Consider the following 22,647-nt stretch of genomic DNA (forward strand, 5'->3'; position numbering starts at 1 on the left):
TTTATAAATATGTTTAGTATCAAGAAATATATTATATGATAACAATTATTTTTTCCGCAGATTAAGTGCCGCGGGAAATATCAAAGTCAAATTCATTTCTTGAGATAGAACTATTATTTTTCTTTTCATAATTGAATGGCATATCTCGAGACGAATACGACAAAGTGCCAAATGAAGTCATTTATAACTGTAAAATTCTTCAAATTTCTAATAAATTTGTATTTCCTCAGGATTAATTTAAGATAACGATGGTTAACGATTGCAAGGCTACATGTTGTAAACGAAGACCAAACCTCTTACGAAATAAATTTCGTTCACATCGGAAGGAATTTGAGAAGCTTAAAGGGAGACAAAATCTTCATTGCTTATAGCAATATTATATTGTATTATATCGTATCATATTGTATTATATTGTATTATATCGTATTATAATATATTTACTATGTATTATTAATAAAATTGATAATAAAAATGTATAAAATGAAAGGAAATCCAATATGTTCATTATCAAAACCATTTACTATTTTCCTTATTCACCAAATTGACTTGTTTTTCAAATTATGGAAGAGGTACCGTTCAAATTTCGATTTGAGGGAAAAATCTTCACTTTGCCCAGAATTTCGCATCTACCAAAATTTTTAATTTTCGACCAGGAAAGAAGAATATATCAAAAGGTGGCACGATTTTGCGTGCCACTTCTTTGCACATCATGTTATCCTAATAAAAATCTCGATTCACGGGGGGAGGGAAATTTTCGCTATGCTCAGAATTCAAATTTCTTAACAGGAGATAACGATATATCAAGAGGTGGCACGATTTTGCCTGCCACCTCTTTGCGCATCATGTTATCCTAATACAAATTCAAATCTGTGGGGAAAAATTTTTGCACTCATTGTAATTTTGAATTTTCGACCAGGAGAGAAGAACATATCAGGAGGTGACATGATTTTGCGTGCCACCTCTTCGCACGTCATATTATCCTGATAAATATCTCGATTCGCTGGGAGCAATTTCGGTTTTGTCAAGAATTTTCAATACATATGCTTTTTTTTTTGGATATAGAATATTGTAGTAGGTTTTAATGAAGAACACATCTGATTTCCTTTTACGTTAAATACTTTTATTTTCATATTCATTAATTGTACATATTGGATAGATACATTTTATTTAATAATTTTACAAATATTTATTTTATAATATAAGTTGTGTTATAATATAATGTAGTATAATGCGGTATAATGTTATATCGCTGAATACAATACAATACAATATAATACAACATAATATAATATAATAGTTTTTACTCAAAAGGTAAACTTCTTTTTAATATGTCGTCTAATGATCAGCAACCAGGTATATTATTATATTTTTTAAGAACTCGCAAATGTATAACATTTTATAATAATAATAATAACTGATCATATATCACTTATCGTTGAATTCGTTTCAACAAATGCCATTGAATTATGAAAAGAAAAATATATAATATCATTTTAAAAAAGTATTTAACTTTGTAATTTCCTCCAGCATTGGACTTGAAGTAAAAGAACTGACAATTATGATGTGTTTCTTTATACGAAAAAAGTCTGTAAAATATTTTATTGATGGATTTAGTCCTACACAAGATATTTCAATTTTTCAATATAAACAGGACACCCTGTATATATCTATATCTGCAGGTACCATTTCCAATTTCTGTCTGATATCTTCTCGAGGGAAATTTGTCACTCTTCACTGTCTTATTTTCTTTTTCAGTAAAAAAAGACGAAAGTTGTACGCGAGGTCGTAGTTAAATATGCGCATTTTTAAAGAATACTATATTCCATCTCGTAACGTCATTTATTTCGTTTTGTCTTTTTCATTCTTCTTCTTCTTCCTCTTTCTCTTCCTCTTCTTTAACCCTATTGCATTGGCAGACTTTCGTCTCTTCGCACCGTCTGTTCGAGAACTTTGAACTCCTGGATAGTTTTCGACTGGTTGGGCTCGCAATAGAAATTTCTTTCGTTAAGCCGAAACCCAGGAAGTAAAGTTTTAATTAACGGGCACACATCTGGACCAGAACTTTATAGCCACGAAGGAAAGCTGGTAGTTGGTAGCACAGGGAACGTCGAGTTGGCTTCGCACTACTGCCGCCATGGATTTGCATTTGGATTATGTGTATATGTTTTTTTTTCTCTCTTTCTTTCTTTCGTTCTTCTTTCCCTTTTCTCTTTTTTTCATTCTTTCTTTCTTTCTCCTTTCCTTTTTCTCTTTCTTTCTTTTTCTCTTTTTCTCTCTCTTTTTTTTTTTTAAAGAGGTAATTACAACGAGCTCTCTGTACGCTTCACAGAATAGTGGAAATTCAACGATGCTGCTGTAGGTTGACCGCATCCTTCCTTCTAGCAGATTTCGTTCGTTCCGAATTCTCTCTTTGTGTCGTGCATAGTAGGTACGTGCGAAATCTGATTAAGCTTTTGGCCCTGGAGATCGAATTATAATCGAACTTTTTTTATTTCCTTTTTCTGTTTTTTTTTTCTTTTTTTTTTTTTCTTTCTTTTTTTTGTACTCTGACTGAGACGGAGAAAGAAATTCCCTGCGAGAACATCGATCGCATGGATTGCTCTTTTTCAGAGTGATCTTTTTTTACTCTCTCTCCCTCTCTCTTTCTCTCTCTCTTTCTCTCTCTTTTTCTCTGGACTATCCTAAGTTAATATCTGCTTTATATAAAAGAGCTCCGGTGCCGGTGCTCTCTTTTCCGGGAATCGATAATACCGTAGGTGCATGCACAAAGGGTACGAGAGGTAAAGGGGCTTTCGTTCATTAAAAAAGAATATAAAAGTTAAAAAGAATATAAAAGTTAAATTCATCTCTCTATCTCTTTCTCTCGCGTTATAGATGACGAATACACTTTCTCTGAAATGTTCGATCTATCGATGAAATATGTATTTCAATGGAATCAAATATTTAATTAATTAAATATGAATCGATAATACGGTGATATTGGACTTCATTTAAAGAAAGATGTTCTCTTTTTTATTAATCGCAGCTACACACGTTATTGGTTTATTTTTTTTCCACTTTCTCTCTCTCTCTCTCTCTCTCTCTCTCTTTCTTCAACTTTTTTAAATTCTTTTTCTATGCACTCACCTGCTCTAACTTGGACGTCACGACTAAGTACCCTTCCAACGGAGTTACTTGCGACGCATCTATAAGCTGCACTATGCACGTCTTGACGATAAGCTGCTGCCGGAAAGGGTAAGAGGACAAGTGTACCATTCCTGAGTACCCTTCGCACGGTTGATATGTCATCTACCGGATGTCCATCTGCAGTGGACCAGTCAATATTAGGCGGGGGACTTCCGGATGCCGTGCAATCCAGCCAGGCACCGCTCGAATTCGAAAATTCCACCCTCGATGGTGGTTCTATGAGGAAACTCGGACCACGTAGATGTGCATCGAAACCATGCCCACCGGCGGATGTCACAACAGCAGCTGCACCTGCGAACAAAGGGAAAACATTGTTGTTACATTGTGGTTGTACTCGTGGTAAAGTATTTTTAACGTTCGACATTTTATTGACGATTTTAAATTAAAGTGAATGTAGTTTCTTTTTTTTTTTTTTTTTTTTTTCTTTCTTCCCTTTCTTTTTATTCTTCTCGAACATTTTCCTAAAATACTATCGATTGTTAATAATCGTATTTTCAAAAGATGCGATTCGGTTTTATAATAGTGTTATTTTAATTATTTTATTAGGAAGTACGCTTTTATGATTAGAATTCTCAGGAAAAGTTTTGCAATCGAAGTGAAATCATAATTTCAAACAATATATTTCTGATATGATTTCGCTAGATTTCAGGTTCGATTAATGGAGCATGCCACGCATAGTTATAGAAGACACGGATCGATGTGTTACGTTATACAATCACCGTGCTAGGTATTACGTTGGACAAGTTATACTCGGTCGAGTGTATCAGGCAGCTACTTCGCTGTAATGGTTTGATCGAAAGTGCGAAGGTGCGAGTCAGCGTTAGGGACTCGCATCGTGTGAAGACACTTTAGCCTAATTACTTAGGTTATTACACCTTTGCGTATGACGATGTTTCGATTAAAGTTATGTTCCTAACTATAAAATGAAATTTATAGTTAAGTCGACCCTTTGTACTGTGGCTAACGGGCCGAACAAAAAATCAATACTTGCGTTGTACATAAATCGTTCAAAATTAAATTGACTTTATCAAAGATTCTGTCAAAGATTTTTTAATTCGACGACAATCCATTGTTCAATTTTTTTTTTTTGTTTTCTCTAGAGATAGACGACGTAGTACATTCGTCCGCTTACCATGGTGAATTTATCCTATGAAAAACATCGGTGATTTCACATGGTAGAGGTTTTTGTGCGGGGAAAAAAAGGGATGAGCCTGGTAAAACGTGGTACGCGTAACGACATTCGAGGGAGTGACGTAACTCGTTTATAACGACGTTCGAGGGAGAAATTCGAGTCGTGGCCGAATTTCGTAATACCTACGGATTGTATGCACGCCGCATACAAAACACAAAGTATGCAAATCCTCGACGCGGGAGAATTGAAATCCCTATAGTGTCCAGCAATTACAGGGCCGTCACGCTGGCTCGCTTCCGGAATTGTCTCGAGTACTTAATTACTAATTCCGTGCAAGTGTTTGGTGCTAGCTCTTCGTTGAATTTAACGCAATGCACTTTACCGGGCCAAGAACCTGAGTCTAATTAGAGAGTGCAATTAATTAAAATTTAAGAGCACGGCCGTTTCTGGTAACTTAACGCACCGGAAAGGGTTACAGGCGCACGCGCATTCCGTTGAAAGTCTAAGGCGGTAATGGAGCTACCCCTTCGCACCTCGAACGTAATAAAATATGCTAATTACTCGTTTCCTTGATATATAACGTACGTCATGCGAGAAGGCACGTCAAAGAAATTTAGTGAGAGATTTCTACCGGGTTTAAATAGGTATGCGAAACCGAGTCTTTCAAAAGTACGTATTTTCAAAGAGTTCTTAGAGGAATCTAAAAGGAAATCTTTCAAGGAGACGAAACAAATTCCTTCGCAAGTATTCTTTTATCTTTTTGTACGATTGAATGAGCGAAAAGGAAAATGAGAGTAAAGAGAGAGAGAGAGAGAGAGAGAAAGAGAATAAGAAAGAGAGAGAGAGATAGAACTAGTGACGAACTTGTGCGAGATCGGCATTCATGCGAATGATTTGTAACGCGGTCAACGATGCGAAGCACCCTTGACTCGAGATACGTTGGCAATGCAGATCAGAGGATTACCCGCTTCCTGCATTTCTTCCTGCTTGTCTGCTTTTCCTTCCTCATCTCCCACCACAGCGATCTTTGGCTTGAATCTCACGGTAGATCTCTCGAGAAACTAGGATTGAGAGGAACTCCGATATACATATACATATATATATACATACATACATACGCGTTAGAGACTCACGTCGACGATTTTTCTGGTTTCCTACCTCTTATTCTCTTTTTCTCTTTCTCTTTCTCTCTCTCTCTCTCTCTCTCTTTCTCTTTCTCTTTCTCTCTCTTTCTTCATTTTTTCAATCAACTTCTACGTCTCGTTCTTTCCTTCTTTGGAGCACATTGCTTTCCATACATGATCGTGCTCTTCCTGGAAATCTACAAATCCCCTTTCTCCTCTCGCCGCTTTATTCTCTTCTCTTTCTTTCTCATTCTCTTGCCCCCTCCCCCGCTCTTACTCTCTCTCTCTCTCTCTGTCTCTCACTCTCACTCTTATCCAACTTGGATTCGAGTCAATCCGTCTTCATGAATCCTTCTCAAGAGCATTTACTTATCGATCTAGAAAATCGAAGACTTTCAGAGGTCGATAGTGAATCCCAAATGGACGATCGTTTCTAGACGTTCCAAGTGACCAACAATAGTGGGAATTGATAACGGACGTAGATGAATGGATAAAATTTTATAGAGAAAAAGGTAGAGATTATAGGATATAGAAAGGGTATAGAAATTTCAAGGCTTTCTTCGGTATAAGAGGAAGAGAAAGTAGCTAGAAATAAATAGATAGATAGATAGATAGATAGAGAGAGAGAGAAAGAGAGAGGGAGAGAGAGAATGGGAGAAAGAGAGAGAGAGAGAGAGAGAGAATACTCTATGGGTAATGGCTTCCAATTACCATAACGCTCGGCTAAGCCGACTAATCGGTTCCGCTTATGCCGACCAGCAAATTATTATTAATCACATTGCGCATGGATTATCGTTTACGTGCAGCTACATCCAGACATTCGCTACTACCTTTCTACCATGTGATTTATATTCGTGCAATTTCTCGAATGGGGCGAGTCATTCTCGAGAGCTATCTAGAATTCCTGGTAAAATATGTCCCCCTGTAGGATACACTTTTGCGTCTCTAGTAGAACGGGAACTTTGAACTGACGATATTCGGATGTCGAGCTGTCATAATGAAAGAAGATATCGAAGACGTTGATCTTTCTACTTTACAAATGTAACTTCGCATCGACACGGAAGATGATATTGGGTTTGTAATTGGGTTTATATTACGAAGTTTTCTTTTTATTTTCCTTTATTTTTTTTTTTTTTTTTTGATCTTTTGTTGAAATTTGCCATTAAAATGTATACTTTATGTGAGTTTATCATCATCAAGGAAATTCGTTGTACGAGGCAAAGATAGTAAGTAGGTAGGTAGAGAGAGAAAGAGAGATAGACAGAGAGAGAGAGAGAGAGAGAGAGAGAGAGAGAGAGAGAGAGAAAGGGTCCAGCGTAAGTTAGCCCCTCCGCATGCGAAGCCGGAATCAATAGGCGGAACAAACTGTGTAGGCGGCTAGAGGTCGCTGGTAAGATTGAATTTGCAGAGTCCCGGAGTAAAGAGAGGGAGTAAAAGAACGGATGAGGAAGGGCATATTCCAAAGGGGAAAAGAATAAGGGTGGAGCAGAGTAAATCTGACCGAATAAAAGCCTCTTACACTTTCACAACTATGGTTGGTGGACTCTTCCCAGATCGTTCATGCGTCTTTCTTAGATTCAAAGTGAGTTACTTCTGTTTGCTTTCTCGATCAAAATGGCAATTATTTGATTCGAACGATGGAACGTATCTTAACCGTCCCTCCCTCGCGATTTTCTTTTCATCACTTTAATAATACTTTTGCCTTACTTATCGTAGAAGGAATTTTAACTGAGGGATTTTTTTCAATATCATCAAAATTCTTTTCTTCGAGGAATTGTATGTAAAATATTATAGTAGATCGTCTTCTGTACTTACTTAGTACGAATTATAGAATATTTAATATTTTATCGGGATAATTCTTTTTTTCTTTTTCATTTATTCTTTTCTAATTTTCTTTTTCTTTTTCTTTTTCTTTTTTTATCATGGATATTTTTTTGTATTCTGTACCGATCATCGATTCGAGCAACGATAACGAGATGGAACTTTCCTTTGGCTTATATTTTCTGCTTCGAAGAATTGTAATTTATTCGGATCGGTTAAACATAAATTTGGAACGTCATGTCGGGCGCAGCGGCGAATAGTTTCGTCGGCGTGTTTCAGAGGACACTCGAGTCACCTAAAATATTCACCTCATCTCCGTGGATGGTCTCGAGTCGAGAGATCTCTCCGGAGGGCTGCGAGTTTAAAGTTTAAGGAGATCAGCTTGTCGCTTGGCGTATAGCCTCGTTGTCCTCTTACAATGAAGATAAAGGAAGATATATGAAAATGGAGAGAGAGAGAGAGAGAGAGAGAGAGAGAGAGAGAGAGAGAGAGAGAGAGAAAGAGAGAGAGGGAGCTAAGTAAGGAGAAAAGTCTTATCGTTTCAATATAACTTTGTAGTCTTATATTTCAATAACTAACGGTTACGGATACATGTGTTGGTATGTATTGTGCATATACTCATCCTCTTCGATCGAAATTCGTGTCGGTAAAGGAATTCGACTTCCATGCTCGTACGAATCGAACGACAGCATTCCATGCTCGGAGTAAAACATTCATGGCTCTCGGGGCATTCGCGTAGCTAAAGCTTTTAGAAACTTTCGTTACGTAGATCTCGTCGCCTTCGGTACATTCGAGGTTTATTAAATCTCGTTCGACGTAATGGCGCTTGATGGGTATACTTAATCGAATCATCGGTATCGCGATTTCAGGGTCACTCGTCTATTAACCCAAAACGTTATTTTCACTTTTCTCATCGACGTTAAAATTAAGTTGAACTTTTTATCTAACGAAAAATCGATTTATTTGATATTACACGACGGTTTTAGAATCGAGTATTAGACTCGAATAAAGAGATAGCAGAGTCTGTAAGTTCGTAGAGAAGTTGCGATCGAATAGGAGCGGGAAGGGAGACGTGGGACGTGAAGGGAAGGGAAAAAAGTCGTGTTAGAAAAGGGAAACGATTTTACGAGTCCTCGTAGGATACTCTCATCGCGTTGGTGACGCATGACGTAGCTACGGGCAACAAGTTGAGAAAGTTGTTTAGCTGTCTACTAAGAGGGAGCGAAAGCTGCTTCTTAAAAACTACTCGTGTAGGAACATGACCAATTTTACAGGGTGCACCTTCGTCCTCCGAAAGTTTCAACGCGACGGGCAACAAGTTGGGGGAAAAGTTTCGTTATGGCCATCCTGTTATAGCGCTTCGGAACTGCCTCGAAGAACGTTTTCGAAACTGTCGAACGAATAATCTCACGGTTATACGACGAGTGCCATGTGAAAGTTTCGAAGAACCTTCGAAAAGTCAGTTGTGCTCGCGGAAAAAGTATTCAAGTTTTTCTTGACAAAGAAAGACTACGTATTTCGATTTCATAGGAAGAACTTTCCTATGATTTTCTCACGATTTATTTCGAAAAATTTCTTTCCCCGAGATAGAGAAGGTAACATACAATCAAAATGGACTAGTTCTTTTTGAAATATTTTCATCTCGTTTGATTTTTATCCAAGAACGACGTGTAATATAAAATATTATTCGTATAAACGATATCAGAGACCAGTCCGATTCGTCTTTTCGTTCTAGTTCGAAAGAACTTCTACTTTTCAAGTACAACTATCATCTATCTATTTTCAGTTGTCCCATTTTATTTGTTACACCGACATCGATAAAAATCGTGAACATCCTTTCTACGAAAGTGTCGATCTCGGTGAGACTCGTTGGTCATTTCAATTTCTCGAATGGAGAAAGTCGACGAAGGAAAGAGTGGTTAGGATAATGGGAGAGGAGGGGTGGGACCAGGTGGAGTTAGGGGTGATAAGGGGAATGAGTATGGCAAAAGGAGGGTGATGGTGGACGAGTGATTGTTGGAAATATGAGAGAAACTTTCAACCTCTTCCTCCATTTTCATCCTTCTCGCTGTTAAGGCGAACTTACAGTTCCATCCCTTGTCCTCTTTTTCTCTCTCTCTTTCTCTCTCTCTTTCTCTTTTACCATTTCTCTTCTTTCTTTTCTTGCCTCTCCTATCTTCTAGCTTCATACAGTTTTCGCAACGCATCGCGAGTGCTTCGTAGCATAACCTCCGTGCCATTTTAAAGCGCTCTGAAAGCCTGAGCCGAGTTTTCGAGACAAAAAGGCGCTTTTCTTCGGGCTGCGTTAGACTTTCCCATCTTCTCTCTCTCTCTCTTTCTTCTGTCTTTCTCTTTCCATTCTTTCTCATTGTTTCTTACGTTCCTTTACTGGCTTAAAACTCTCGGAGTCTGGTAGTCGTATCTCTAGCGCGATGCCTCCAGCTGTGTCCACTGTTTCAAGAATAAACGTTTTATCTTCCATCCGCCGGGAAAGTGCATTCTCGTGGAAACTCATAAGATCGTCCTCTTTCTCTCTCTCTCTTTCTCTTTTTGTCTCTCTCTCTCTCTTTTTCGCTCTTCCATTTTTTTTCCTTTTTTTTCTATTTTTATCGATGGAAATGTCGACGAAACGTTTCGAGATGCACGTTAAGTCGTTTTATTCTTTGTACGAGAAAATGAGGGAAGTATTTTTAGCGATTAGATTTATCGTTGTCGTTAAGGAAAAAAAGAAAAAAAAAAAAGAGAAGAACATGTTGCCCGCGAAACGATCGAAGAAAAATGTTCAAATTATTGGAACGATACGTGTGAACAAATTCGAATCGATACGCTGAAGTGTCTTTTCTTGTTGTTCCAATGGTTATCTAGAATCTAATAAATCCAAGACGCGAATACCACAAAACGAGCCTTCATTCTATGATATTATTCCACGTAACGCGATAAAGAATTCGAATAAAATGGAAGGAAACGATATTGCATCTTTAGATTGGAAGGCGTATCATGAAAACTATGTTTTTATTCGTTAACGAACGTATGTTTCGTATATTCCTTTGCAATTTTGCGTTCCCTTTAAAATAATATATTCTTTAAGAAGCAATTTAAATTTTTTCCTTTCTACCTTTCTACGTATTAACCTACCCTTCTTCCACTTCTTTTACGTATCCCATTTTGTCTACAATTTTTCTATTGCTTTTGTTGGAACCCATTTCATTTCTTCATGTTGCATCTAGTCCCCATTGTCCTCTTTTTCGAGTTGCATACCGTTCGACTAAACGATAACGCATATTTGTGTATTTCGCTTTATTATCACGTTCTTTCAGAGAAAGAAAAAGAGAGAGAGAGAGAGAGAGAGAGAGAGAGAGAGAAAGAGAAAGAGAATATAAACGTACATAAGGACAAAAACAAGTAAACTAGGAATCCAGTTTTTTTGGGAAAGCAGATTGTTCTCGCTTTTTTTCTCTTTCTTTTTCTTTTCTTTTCGTTTCTTCTTTTCCTTTTTTTTTTTTTTCTTTAATTCTTTCCTATCTTTTTGTCCTCGACCTAACAATTTGCAAGTCTTTTGTCTGCAGATACGAAATCGTTTACGAAAGGTCATCTCCATCAAGGCATGTTAACGATTTATGGTACCGAGCAAGAATGAAAGAATGGAAGAGAGAGAGAGAGAGGAAGAGAAAGAGAGAAAGAGAAAGAGAGGAAGAGAAAGAGAGGAAGAGAAAGAGAGAGAGAGAGAGAGAGAGGAAGAGAAAGAGAGAAAGAGAAAGAGAGGAAGAGAAAGAGAGAGAGAGAGAAAGAGAGAGAGAAAAAAATTGAAGTTGGTAGATCGGTCAGTCTGCAGGTGCAAGGCTATCTGTACGCATGGAACAATGAGCGCAATCAATGTGCCGCGGCACACCTTCAACGTCAATCAAATGTTCGACGTACGCGCCACTAGCCCATTGGCCTCGATTGCCTTTTGTCGTCCTGTACAGTGTCCGCTACGCGCCCTCGTCAAAGAGGAACAGAAAGAGAGGATAAAGAGGGGATAATAAGAGAGAGCGAGACAGACAGGTAGAGAAAGAGAGTGAGAGAGAGAGAGAGAGAGAGAGAGAGAGAGAGAGAGAGAGAGGATTAGTCGATAGAGAAGGAAAGATAGATACATACATAGATAGATAGAGAGAGAAAGAGATAGAAAATGGATCCACGAATTGCGTGAATGTATGTATGTGTGTGTGTCTGTGTGTGTGTGTGTGTGTGTGTGTGAAAGAGAGAGAGAGAGAGAGAGAACACATCTGATAGGAGAACAGAGAGGAACGTTGCATCCCAAATCTACCACCCCTCAAGCTCTCGAATGGGGTTGAATTCCTGCCGAATACTCTCCGTCTCGTCACTCGTGTTGCCCGGCACACGACCTAATTTCAAGAGGTCGTCCCTTCTGTCTCTTTCTATTTCTTTCTTTTATATTATACTTCGAATTGTATTTTCTTTCCTTCTTTCTCTCTCTCTTTCTTTCACTTTACACTAACATATACGAAGGGTACGTCTTTTCTTCTTTACATTTTATTCGCGAGAATCTAGAATTCTTCTTCGATTTGAATGAACGAATGATAGAATGATAGAATTATGATAATTACGTTATACCGATCGAGAAGATTTTTTTCTCAGACTTTATTTTATTTTCTCGTCTTTTTTCATTTCTTTCTTTCTTTCTTTCTTTTTTTCTTTTTTTCTTTCTTTTTCTTTTTTTTTCTTTTTTCATTTAACATGATTTTCCGTCAATTATATCGAAGCTTTTCGTCTAATAATTGGTATCTACGTGTAAGTTCAATATTATCACATCGAATATCGTCTTACTTCTCATTAACCTCATGTACCTCGTTATCCGTTTATAATGATCTCTATGTTGAAAGAAATCCGAGTTAAAAATGTACAACGCTCTTTAGTTTCTCTTCCGTCGTTATTCAACATCGTAAGGAAGAAATAGAGTGAGAGAGAAAAAGAGAGAGAGAGAGAGAAAGGGAGAGAGAGAGAGAGAGAGAGAGTTTTTGTTCAAGATTCATGATGCAGGAAATAAAACCGGTTTTCGTTTCGCTTCGATCCGATAATCAACAATCTAGACATAGATCACTTTTCCGTCTTAGATCAGACAGCCACTCTCTTTCCTGTTTCTATCTACTTGCTGACGATGGACGGATTACCTTGGAGTTTACGCTTTATGGCGTTCGACGGTCCAAGAAAGCTTGAACTCGATGGTGCTTGTCGTAAGATATTATATAGAAGGGATCCTTTTCGACGAGGAAGAAAACGGAGAGAGAAGGTGGACCAAGGAGAAAGGACGGGAGAGGACACCGATGATTTCCCAAGGGACCTTGTCTACCGTTTCTCATCCTACCTTTCTCTTCTTTACTGATGCTTCCTCCTCCTCCTCCTCTTTCTCCTCATCTTCCTCCTCCTCCTCCTCTTCCTCCTCATCTTCCTCCTTTTCCTTTTCCTCCTTCACCATCATCTCTCTTTACCTCCTCTCTATTCCATCCATTTCACCGACGTGTCTTATGTCCTTTCTCGGGCAACATCGTCGTCGTCGTCGTCGTAGTCGTCGTCGTAGTCGTCGTCGTCGTAGTCGTCGTCGTCGTCATCTTTATTTTACTTCTTTCGTTCTCATAGCTATCTACTTTTGCCCCGAAGGTAAGTAAATTCTAAAAAAAAGAAGCCTCACCTTCGAACCCCAAAGTTCTTCGATACGTTCGTATAACTTACACTTCTATATACGTACGTACGTATACATACATACATACACGTTTATAAGTTCGTTTCGAGGTAAAACAAGTCGAACGATATCGGTCGATATCACGAGAATCTCGATCGTTTGCGAAAAGTTTACGATCGTTACGAGTCCCCATTTTATATAGCCAATTTGCGTTTCCTTCGAGTATCTAACTAGAGAGTACATATGGTTCGTCGTGACGTGTTCTCCAAATAGAAAATGTAATTCCAGTGTTTTATATCGCGCTTGAAATTCTTCCTGTATTACCATCATTCCTTTACTCTCATTCTTATCTTTCAGCTTCAGGCGTAGCCTGAGCTTTGAGCTTGTAGATAGTAAGGTATATCAATCGAGGTTCTTTCACGGAGGACACTTTCACATGAAATTTATCCTTGGTAAATTTAAACATGATGCCTTTGAAAATTCAATTTCTTACGTGCCGATCAAACTCGAACGTGGTCAATCGAACGTTTCAATTTCATTTTCATTTGTATTAAATAACGAATATCACGTTTGAACGATTACGAGGTCTTTGTTAATTTCCCAGTAGTTTCTAATCAAAGTCTATCGCGGATATTGGAGCTTGTAACATTTTTTATCTCTCATTGATACTGGACATTAATGAATTCGCAAATACGATATTTCCAAAACGTGCTCGTTATTAAGGACGTTTTTCTTTTATTTTTTATTTTTACACGTATCTAATATTTTCATACACGACTTGCAATTTAATAGAATATTTCAAGCGTATTAATTATTTCATCTCTGTTTCTCTCTCTCTCTCTCTCTCTCTCTCTTTTCTCGGTAAAGACACAAAGGATCTGTTCTATACGTATAAGTTCACAAAGGTACTTTTGTATGAATAATGAAAATATAGGTCACCTTTGTTGAACTACGAACATAATATCACTATCTTAATTTTATCAACTCTCTCTCTCTCTCTCTCTCTCTCTCTCTCTCTCTCTCTCTCTCTCTCTCTCTCTCTCTCTTTCTCTCTTTCTTTTCTATATACTCCATACGGTGTATATTATTTTACAATAGTTTCCACGTTATATACTAGAAAGCAACATTATCTATAAACTTTGTTTCGCATATATGTTCAAATACAAACGTTCCCTATACGTCTGGTCTATTCTCGGTTCAACGTACTTTTTCAATCTAAAGATCGTGCGAGCGATTATTGCTTATCTACATCGTGAAACATCGCGTGAACGAAGAACCGTGAGTAAACCAAGCGGAGAATCGTGTCTGGAATTCAACTATGAAAAGAGTGTTTTTTCTCGTGTCCTTGAATAGTATGTACTCGAGGATTGGTCACTACCTTCGAGGAACAGGAAGCAATGTACACCATCGAGCTTTCGAATCTGTCAGCTTCCACCTCTATTCTTTCTCTTTCTCTTCCTTTCTCTTATATACACATATACACATGTCACGTATACACATATATAAACATACACACACGCGCGCGTACTAGCTCTTACTCCTCGACATTACCCAGCACCTGCATAGTCGCTTATCTCGAGACTCCAGGCACACCTAACGTGACGCTCATCCTCCTTCTCGGGTTTCTCCTCGAAGGGATGGCGAATTCGCAAGCCAATCGCCCGTGTTACTACTTCGGGCTACGGCGAATTGCAAGGTGCTTCTCTCTCTCTCTCTCTCTCTCTCTCTCTCTCTCTCTCTCTCTCTCTACCAGGTCCTCGTACGATGTAATTCATAGGGTAATGGGTCGCAGGTGCGAGCTATCGAAGCGCGCCGTCGTCTCGGTTACGAATAGAGCACCGTCTGCGTTACTCGAGAACCTCAGGCTCACTTCCCCGTCTCTACGTTATTGGACACGCGATATTGGTCTATAGAGAAATGCGTCAAGGAGAAAGCCGATTGTTGTAATTGCTCTTCCTCTCTGTCATAACATTTTAAGATTGTCCTTTTTAACAAGTTTAATTAACTTTCGAACAGAGGCATAATTTTTTTTCATAAAGATTATTATTACTTTTATACGTGAAAAAATCGACGTCAATTTAATTTGATATACTTTTATTTCGTTCATTCAATGTTACGTTATGAAAGGATTTATTTAATGTTGAAATGCGTGTTATAATAGATCCTATTTAGGATAAATAGCAAATAAGATGACATTCGTTTTTTTTTTCTTTTTGAATGGTTCAATAAACGAAAAGGAATGGGAAAGATTTTTATCAAGTGCGAGCATGAGATTATCGCGATGTGATATGGAAAATCGGCAACGCCTTTCTGCTGGGGACGTAAGATGTATGAGTGTGTATAAATGCTGTCAGTGTAGATGGCCCAGTGCGATAGTCTCGGTTTAACGACGTCGACCCTTGGTAATAAGGCGCCTGGGTAACTGCAACCAACGTTACATTCGCTTGGAACAAGGCGTTTCCACCATCCCTTATCAGAGGCGCTTATCATTTCCACCCTCTCTCTCTCTCTCTCTCTCTCTCTCTCCCTCTCAGTATCTTGATCTCTTTCTCTGTCTCTGCTTATGTTCTTGTCTCTGTCTCTACTTCTCTTTCTCTTTCTGGACCCGTAAACACGCGACACGCGATCATCCCTTATCCATTCGTACAACACAAGCTCATATATAGAAGAGAAACCAGAATTCAGATAGTATTCTCGTCACGAAGAAGAAACTGTCGAGACAAAATAATTCAGTTGAGGATCTTAGGGTAACAAAAGTGCGAAGTTTCTCACAATATGCGCCATTGGAAATTACGCTTATATTGCTTCCGCTTCATCTTTCATGAATTCTCTTAGAAATTCCATTTTGGACGAAAGGAATAAGGATTGGTCACGCGATATCTCGGTTTCGGATAGCTCGCTCACGTTCATAGATCATAGCATGAAAATTGAAAATCAAAATAAATTCGACAAGATGATGTATATGTGGTGTTTACCACTGTGAATTGTTTCTCAAGATGGTATCGACTTTATAATCCATTACAAATTTTATACGTATTAAATTAAAATTCCTAAATTACATTTGTAAAGTCCGCTATCTCATCTATATATAATGACAATGTATAAATTTCCATTCATACATTTTAAAATGACATAAATTCTAATTCCTTAAGTCGCCAATTTTTCAATTCTCTTCTTCCGATTGTTATATATTTATATTATTTATTTTTGCGTTTTATATGTATATATATATATATATATATATTTTGTTTTGCTTTAAAGTTACTGAAAGAAGTTGCGACAAAGATAAAAGAACAAATTGAACTTCGTTGTTAGGATTTCGCAGAGGAAATGAATTTCCTCGCTTGTGAAGGAAAATAGAAGAAAAATCAACGCAAAAGTAAAGCAAAACGGAATGATAGACGAATATCGTCGAAACTCGTAGCTAGATAATATAATATATATATATATATAATATTATTATATATATAATTCGGTCTATAATACTGTGTACAGATCGGACTCGTTTATTTAACATTATAATTTCTCCGCAATTCGATAGGATCGATGTCATCAGAGCCGAAGAAAGAAGAAATGAATATGTGGATATAGCGTTTCGGCTGAAGTACTGCGATAGAATTTCTGTAGATCGAAAATACAGTTGAATTTTGTTGGGAAATCGTGCGAGCCATGGAAATGATCGTTTCTACTTGCATCCTCTCCTTCCCTTTCTCTCTTTCTGACACACACACGCACACAAACACACACACCCTCACATACGCGTGTGCGCGCGCATACATATTCTGTCTCTCTTTCAATGCGTTTCATTCACGTTCCTATGCGAATTCCAGACTCTTCGTTAAAACTCTTGTAGTAGGTGAAAACGCAATCGAGGGTGGAATTTCTCTCTGAAGGAGATGATGAAGATAAACAAAGGGAAGAAGAGAGAAAGGTAGAGAACAGGATTCAAGGAAAGTTCGAATTTCATTGACGTAACGATAATGGGGCAACGGTGCTGCAGGAAAACAATATGTAAATCGTTTGCCGCTTCCCAATCAAAGTCGGAATCCGCGGCCAAGTGCTTCCGCGTTTCCCTAATGACGCAATCTAAATTCCGCAGGCAGTTTCGAACTACACGAAGGTATACACTTCGGGTGGACGGAGAAAATCCATCGAGTAAGAGGACAGCGAGTGAACTCTCCTGAAGTGGTGTTAGTCTCATGTACCTCGAGAGTATGGAAGCAATGGAGAAAAGGGTGAGAAGGGATCGCGTGGAAGATAAGGGGATGGTACCTTTGCAACTTTAGCAACTTCCGACGACGTATCTTTTTTCTTTCTTGTTTCTTTCGTTACTATCCGAGCGGCTACCTAGCTACCTAACTGTAAAATACTTTGTACTTTTTTACCAAAGGTATGTATCAAAATTGAATTTCACCGAGAAGCAAAGTTTATTGTTTCTTCTTACTTCGCGTCTCTATCTCTCTCTCTCTCTCTCTCTTTCTCTTTCTCTCTCTCTCTCTCTCTCCCTTTTTCTTTTCTTTTTTCTCCTCTTTTCTCTCACTTTGCCTTCGATCACTTGAACATTCTAAAATCTTTTCGATACTCAAACTCCATCTCGATACAAGTATTAACTTATAAGCAGTATAGAGTAGTAGTAGTTCGTTCTACGACGAAGCTTATCCTTACTTCACCGTTCACTCTGTCTACACTTTCTTCACCGTTTATTGTTGTTCCCTCTCGAACTTTATCCCACTTGTATATTCGTACGGTACGTTCGTACTACTCGACACGATCGATTCGAAAAGTGGAATAACTCGATAGGTCGATATCACTCGTCGTCAGACCGTTTTCATTCAAACCGATACGCTTCGCCTACACTTCACGACATCCGGATCGACTTTTAAATCGCACATCGAACACACGCAGAGTGGCATCGTATGCGGGCGAGATCACAGGAACCAGGAAATTGCTTTACTCACCGATCAGAGAGGAATTAAAAGTTCTTCTTGCGGAGACTATTAGTGTCCCATGCTCTTTACGTCATAATTGCAAATTTAAATTGCAAATTTTCTTTGTATCAAACGTTAGGTTCGACTCAAGAGAAAGAGAGAAGGGGTTGGGGGAGAGAGAGAGAGAGAATATGAGCGTCATTAGTTACCATCTTTTTTTTTTACGAATACGTATCAAAAAATGAAAAAAATAAAGGAGAATAGCGATACAGTGAAGAGGGAAAAAAGGAAGGATGGAAGAAAGAAAGAAAGAAAGAAAGAAAGAAAAAAAGAAAGAAAGAAAGAAAGAGAAAAGAAAAGAAATAGAAATCGTTCAAATCGTTGTCTCACGTATATACGTGATACATAACATACATAGCACACATATATATATATATATATATATATATATATGCGTATATAGAAGGCCATGAATTATTCAAGAACGCACAAGTTTGCCTGCATTCTGGAGACGCGTTCGCGCATACGTTACGTACGGGACGGGACATACATACATATATATATGTATATATATATATATGTACATATATATATGTATATATATATAAGTACATATATATATATATACTCGTATACATACATAAGCGTATAGGTGTATAGATAGATACATACGCATGTATTCGTATTTGAAAAAACCGTCGGTTCGCGACATTCGCATACACAGTGGAAAACCGTAGCTAACGGTAAGGTCGTAATAAAATTCGCGATGCAGACAAAGTGCGTGCGCGCGCGCGCGCGCGTGCAAGCGCAAACGTACTATATACGCTGAAATGCGCAACGTACCAACAACCAAGCACGTTTCCTTCCATGGTGAAACATAATATAGTTTACCTAGCGTACACTAGAAGCTTGGCTATTTGCGAGGAAATTTATTATCGTCGAAAGGAATGGGAGGAGCGGAACAAAAAAAAGAGGAGCTTAGTCTTTGGTACTGTTTCTTGTAAGATATCCTCGCGAGTTTACGCTTCTTTTACACGACTCCCTCTTCGGGAGGGTTTGCGAAATCTCTTGGAATAACGCGAAGAGTAGCCTCATATCCAGCTGGTCTCCTTCCATGTACCTGATTAGGGTTCTTTAATTTATGACGCACCTTAACGCGCTAAAACGACCCGTCTACATAAATTGAGAAGTTTAATCGTGAAAATACATAAGTAAGTAGATAGTTATTTCCTTAGAAATATCTTCAATAACGAAATGTATCGTTAGCGTTAGATGTTTTTCAAGATCGATTTACCTTCCAGGATGAACAGAAACAAAAGAAAATATTTTTTATTTCTTTTTTCCTTTTATTCTTTCTTCTCTCTCTCTTTCTCTCTCTCTCTCTCTCTTTCTTTTTTCATTATTGTCTTCCTCCATTCTCTTTTTTTTTCCGACTGGCCCTTACGCCTATTTCCCTTGGAGATAAAACTCGAGCGATGAAAAGAAAACTAATACGGGAGGGTTTGTTCCTTTCTACCGACTTTAAAGTATCGGCTCGTGAAAGGGCGGCAACGCTTCTAGGGTGTCTCGTAAATTACCGCCCTAGCTTGGAAGCGAACGTCGGGGAAACTGACAAACGACGAAAAATTTAGCGGTAATCTCGAAAGCACCCTGGACGAAGTAATTCCAACGTTGGTAGCTCTCTCTCTCTCTCTCTCTCTCTCTCTCTCTCTTTCTCTCTCAACACTCTTACCCCACTCCCCTCTTCTCTACCTCTTTCTTTAGTGTAGACGCTGCTCGCTTTATGTACGCCTCTTTGACTCGCTCACCAACAACCTTCTACCCTCTCAGGGTAGGGTATTCTCCTACCTGCTATTCTCCTATCCCTTTCCTCTCTCTCTTCTTTCTCTATTCTCTCTCTCTCTCTCTCTCTCTCTCTCTCTCTCTCTCTCTGTCTGTCTCTGTGCACCACCTCTTCCTCCACCTCCATCTCCACCTCTACCTCTACCTCTATCTCCACCTCTCCACCTTCTTCTGCTCCTCCTCCTCCTCCTACGTCTCCATCACCCGGTCGGTTCCTCGTCCTTTCATCTCGTGCCTCATCTTTCTCGTTCGCCCTTCTTCCGCGCCGGACAGAAAGAGGAGTCTGCTGCATCGTACAATCGCCGCGGAAAGTTTTCGCCTGAAAATTTCGACGAGGATACCTTTTCCTCCTCCGTCATTCCGCCTACGGCTATGTATGTACGTTCTTCCTTTTCTACTTCTCTTCCAACCGGTCCTTTCTTTTTCTATCTAAAAGGGGAGAAGTTTGTAGAAATACATATATTTTTCGAGCCGTTCTTCTTCCCATCACCCTTCCAGCCAACCCCAATCCCAACCCATCTACCCTCAAACCCCGATCGCCACAACCCACGGACTCTATGTATATCTATTCCTTTTTTTCTTTACTTTCTTCCTTCCTACCTTTATTTTTTCTTTCTCTTCCTCTCCTAGTTTTTCTTTTAACCATAGATACTGGCGTGAAAGAGATTTTTCCCTAAGTACTATGAGACCGTGAAAATACGAGAAAGTATGAGAGACAGAGAGGTGGAGAGAGACAGACAAACAGAGAGAGAGAGAGAGAGAGAGAGAGAGAGAGAGAGAGAGAGAGAGAGAAAGAAAGAAAATAATACGTAAGGAAAGAAAATACGATCCTTCTTTTGTAAGATACGCCGTTTTATTCTAACGAGGAGTTAAAGAGAAAAGATACCTGTTATATTTTTTTCTTTCTCTTTTTTCTTTTTTCACTCGTCGGAGTTACAACCACTAGCGAAAAAAGAAAAGTCAATGGATTCAAAACCATTGGTGGAGAAACAAATTCACGTATATATATATATATATATATATATATATATATATATATATATATATACGTGAATATATATTTTTTTTTTTCTATTTCAAACCGAACGTTTCTCTTTCATAGCACAGTGCGTGTTCGTAAAATTATACCGGGATGGGAATAGGGAGCGAGTGAGAGGAAGATGGAATCGTAGGGGTGACATTTTTTCTTTTTTTTTTTTCTTTTTATTTTTATTATTATTATTATTATTATTTTTTTTTTTATAACGAATGTAATAGTAACGATAGGACCACATCGAGAGAGTTTCCGAGAAAGAAAGTGGAATTTCGTGAATTCTCCGTCGGATTACCCAACCAAAGCTGCTCGGTCATGGACGCGAAGCTTATACGGATCTTTTGAAGATCGCGGAAGAATACGTGGTACTTAGACAGAGAGAAAGATAAAGAGCAATGGGTTGGGAAGTACGGCGGGGAAGAAGGAATGAGGGGAAGGACAGCATAAAATACGGCAGCAATTTGATGAGTCTCGGGTAGACGATAACAAAGACTATGCTTCCGACGAAAATATTCGGAAGCATGTATGTACATACGTATGTGTGTGTATCTCTCTCTTTCTCTGTGTGTGTCTGTGTGTGTTAACGGGTGCGCGCGCGCGCGCCCGAGCGAACGAACGAACGACGAAGTTTGATGTGAAGAGAGCCGAGCTTTACCTTTACACACGTCCATCGCTAGATATCTTTTTACGTGTAGTATACTCGGAGTGGAACGAAAGAGCAAAGAGAGAGAGGAAGAGAGAGAAAGAGAGATAGAGAAAGAGAAAGAAAGAGAAATGATAGACGTACGCTGACTCGCCTCTGATTCACAAGAGGCTGCTTTTTACGATTTCGGTAGCTGTACGTCGGTTAACGACCGTCGAGTATAAGTAGTAAAATGAGAGGAGAGGGAAGATGGAAATCCCTGAAAATGAGCTTAAAAACTTTCAAGCAAGGAATAGCTTGTGCCTGTATACTTTCTCTTTCTCTCTTTCTCTCTCTCTCTCTCTTTTTCTGTATCCATCTTTCTCTCTTCCTCTTTCTTCCTCTTCCATTCGCTTCTTTACAAATTGAACTTTACGACTATCCCGAGACCTTACCAATGACCAATTTCTTTCCACTCATGCGAAATAAACATTAGTCGGACTTACGTTAAAGTCGGGCAATCGAGTCTGTTTGCTCAAAATGGTAAAACAAGTTTTTATGATACGGTAAATTATTTATATTATAAAATTTTTTCGATTACGACATATAAGTGTAGTCGTAAGATTACGGATTTAATTTTAATAATGTCACTTTCCCTTTTTAATGGTCAAAGAATTATACGCTGTATATGTAATATTTATTCCGGATATAATATTTATCTATTTTAACGAGGGATTTAACAATATCGGATGCGTCCGTTCGCTCTCGTCGCTTTTGGAACTCTGTTCTGCTATCGGAACAACGAAGAGAATCAGATCTTCTCATTGTTTCGTTACGTAATCAGCCAAGGACACGTCCAAAGGCTTTCACGAAGAAAGCGCGTAATCAAGCATTGCGTAGGGAATGTCCTCTAATAAACAAAATAATATCACGCAGAGATAACAAATAAAATGTAAACACGATTAGTCACATCACGATCTGGGCATAATTATATTTTATAATCTAAATTTTTCTTACGTTAAATACAAAGATAATAAATATTTTTGTGTTTTTATTTAAAGACACAAAAAATTTATCTATTGATTAAATCTTATCCATCTTGTTTTATTTCTTTCCTTTTCCTTTCTTGTATGTAATATTTCTAAAAATTTTGATATTGTACGAATATGTTTTATGTTGTTTATGTTATGGAATATGTTTGAATGTACGTATATGTTTTTTATTCGTTTCGTACGTTTATGACGGCAAAAATGTATGGAAATAATAAAAATGAGAAGAA

General features: G+C 38.3%; 1 protein-coding gene across 1 annotated transcript in view; it reads right to left on the reverse strand.

Annotated features, from left to right (window-relative positions):
• Dscam2 (Down syndrome cell adhesion molecule 2) overlaps positions 1–22,647 on the reverse strand; it is an 83,584-nt gene that overhangs the window by 29,341 nt on the left and 31,596 nt on the right. Inside the window, exon 2 of the mRNA XM_085658072.1 lies at positions 3,127–3,477. Coding sequence (XP_085514198.1) covers positions 3,127–3,477 — 351 coding nt within the window. The remainder of the gene's footprint in view (positions 1–3,126; positions 3,478–22,647) is intronic.

Source organism: Vespa mandarinia, chromosome 7 (genome assembly GCF_050613455.1).
Source record: "Vespa mandarinia isolate Hongniang chromosome 7, ASM5061345v1, whole genome shotgun sequence".
Taxonomy (NCBI): Eukaryota; Metazoa; Arthropoda; class Insecta; order Hymenoptera; family Vespidae; genus Vespa; species Vespa mandarinia.